Source organism: Sinocyclocheilus anshuiensis, unplaced genomic scaffold (assembly GCF_001515605.1).
Source record: "Sinocyclocheilus anshuiensis isolate Anshui unplaced genomic scaffold, SAMN03320099.WGS_v1.1 scaffold208, whole genome shotgun sequence".
Taxonomy (NCBI): Eukaryota; Metazoa; Chordata; class Actinopteri; order Cypriniformes; family Cyprinidae; genus Sinocyclocheilus; species Sinocyclocheilus anshuiensis.
The window spans coordinates 1986876-1987429 of NW_015557186.1; the positions used below are offsets into that span (position 1 = coordinate 1986876).

At 43.0% G+C, this 554-nt stretch overlaps 1 protein-coding gene across 1 annotated transcript in view; it reads right to left on the bottom strand.

The window, feature by feature from the left end:
* The window catches only part of LOC107678738 (1-phosphatidylinositol 4,5-bisphosphate phosphodiesterase beta-1-like), a 72401-nt gene that overhangs the window by 36699 nt on the left and 35148 nt on the right, over positions 1-554 (bottom strand). The window contains exon 9 of the mRNA XM_016474115.1: positions 110-276. Within this exon, the coding sequence (XP_016329601.1) occupies positions 110-276 (167 nt within the window). The remainder of the gene's footprint in view (positions 1-109; positions 277-554) is intronic.

Here is a 554-nt window from a genome sequence, read left to right on the forward strand (position 1 = left end):
GAGCATCTGTTGTGCTCAATGGAAGAACATGACAGCATACGTGCTTGAGAGCGATTGCGAATGAAGAAAGCCTGTTTTGATTAATTTCAGGCGTTTGTCTGGGACAGACCTCTCTGAATCATGGCTGGGTTGGGCTCAAACTTCTCCATGAGCAGCTGGGTTTGTTCGGGCTTGAGCGGCGGGTACAGGATCTCGTTCAGACGCGGGTCCCGCTGCTTGTTGTTGATGAATTCTGTCATCTGATCCACTGTCAGAGAGTTTCTGCTCTTCACGCCGCTGGAGAGAGGAAGAGAGATCCAGGAAAGAGCATACAGTTTACAGTGATAATCATAACACAGAGATGAGCAACTACATCATCCCAGCATGCAAATTACACAATGACTTTCAGCAAGGCGGATTTTTTTAAAGGAATGTCTCTGTTATGATCAATACCAATTATCTTTCATCAGGATTTTTAAAATTGTTATACGCCCCTAAATAATTACAACACTGCAATGCTCTCATCTCATAAATATCACTCCAATATGACTTCAAGGCATCATTAACTACTATAT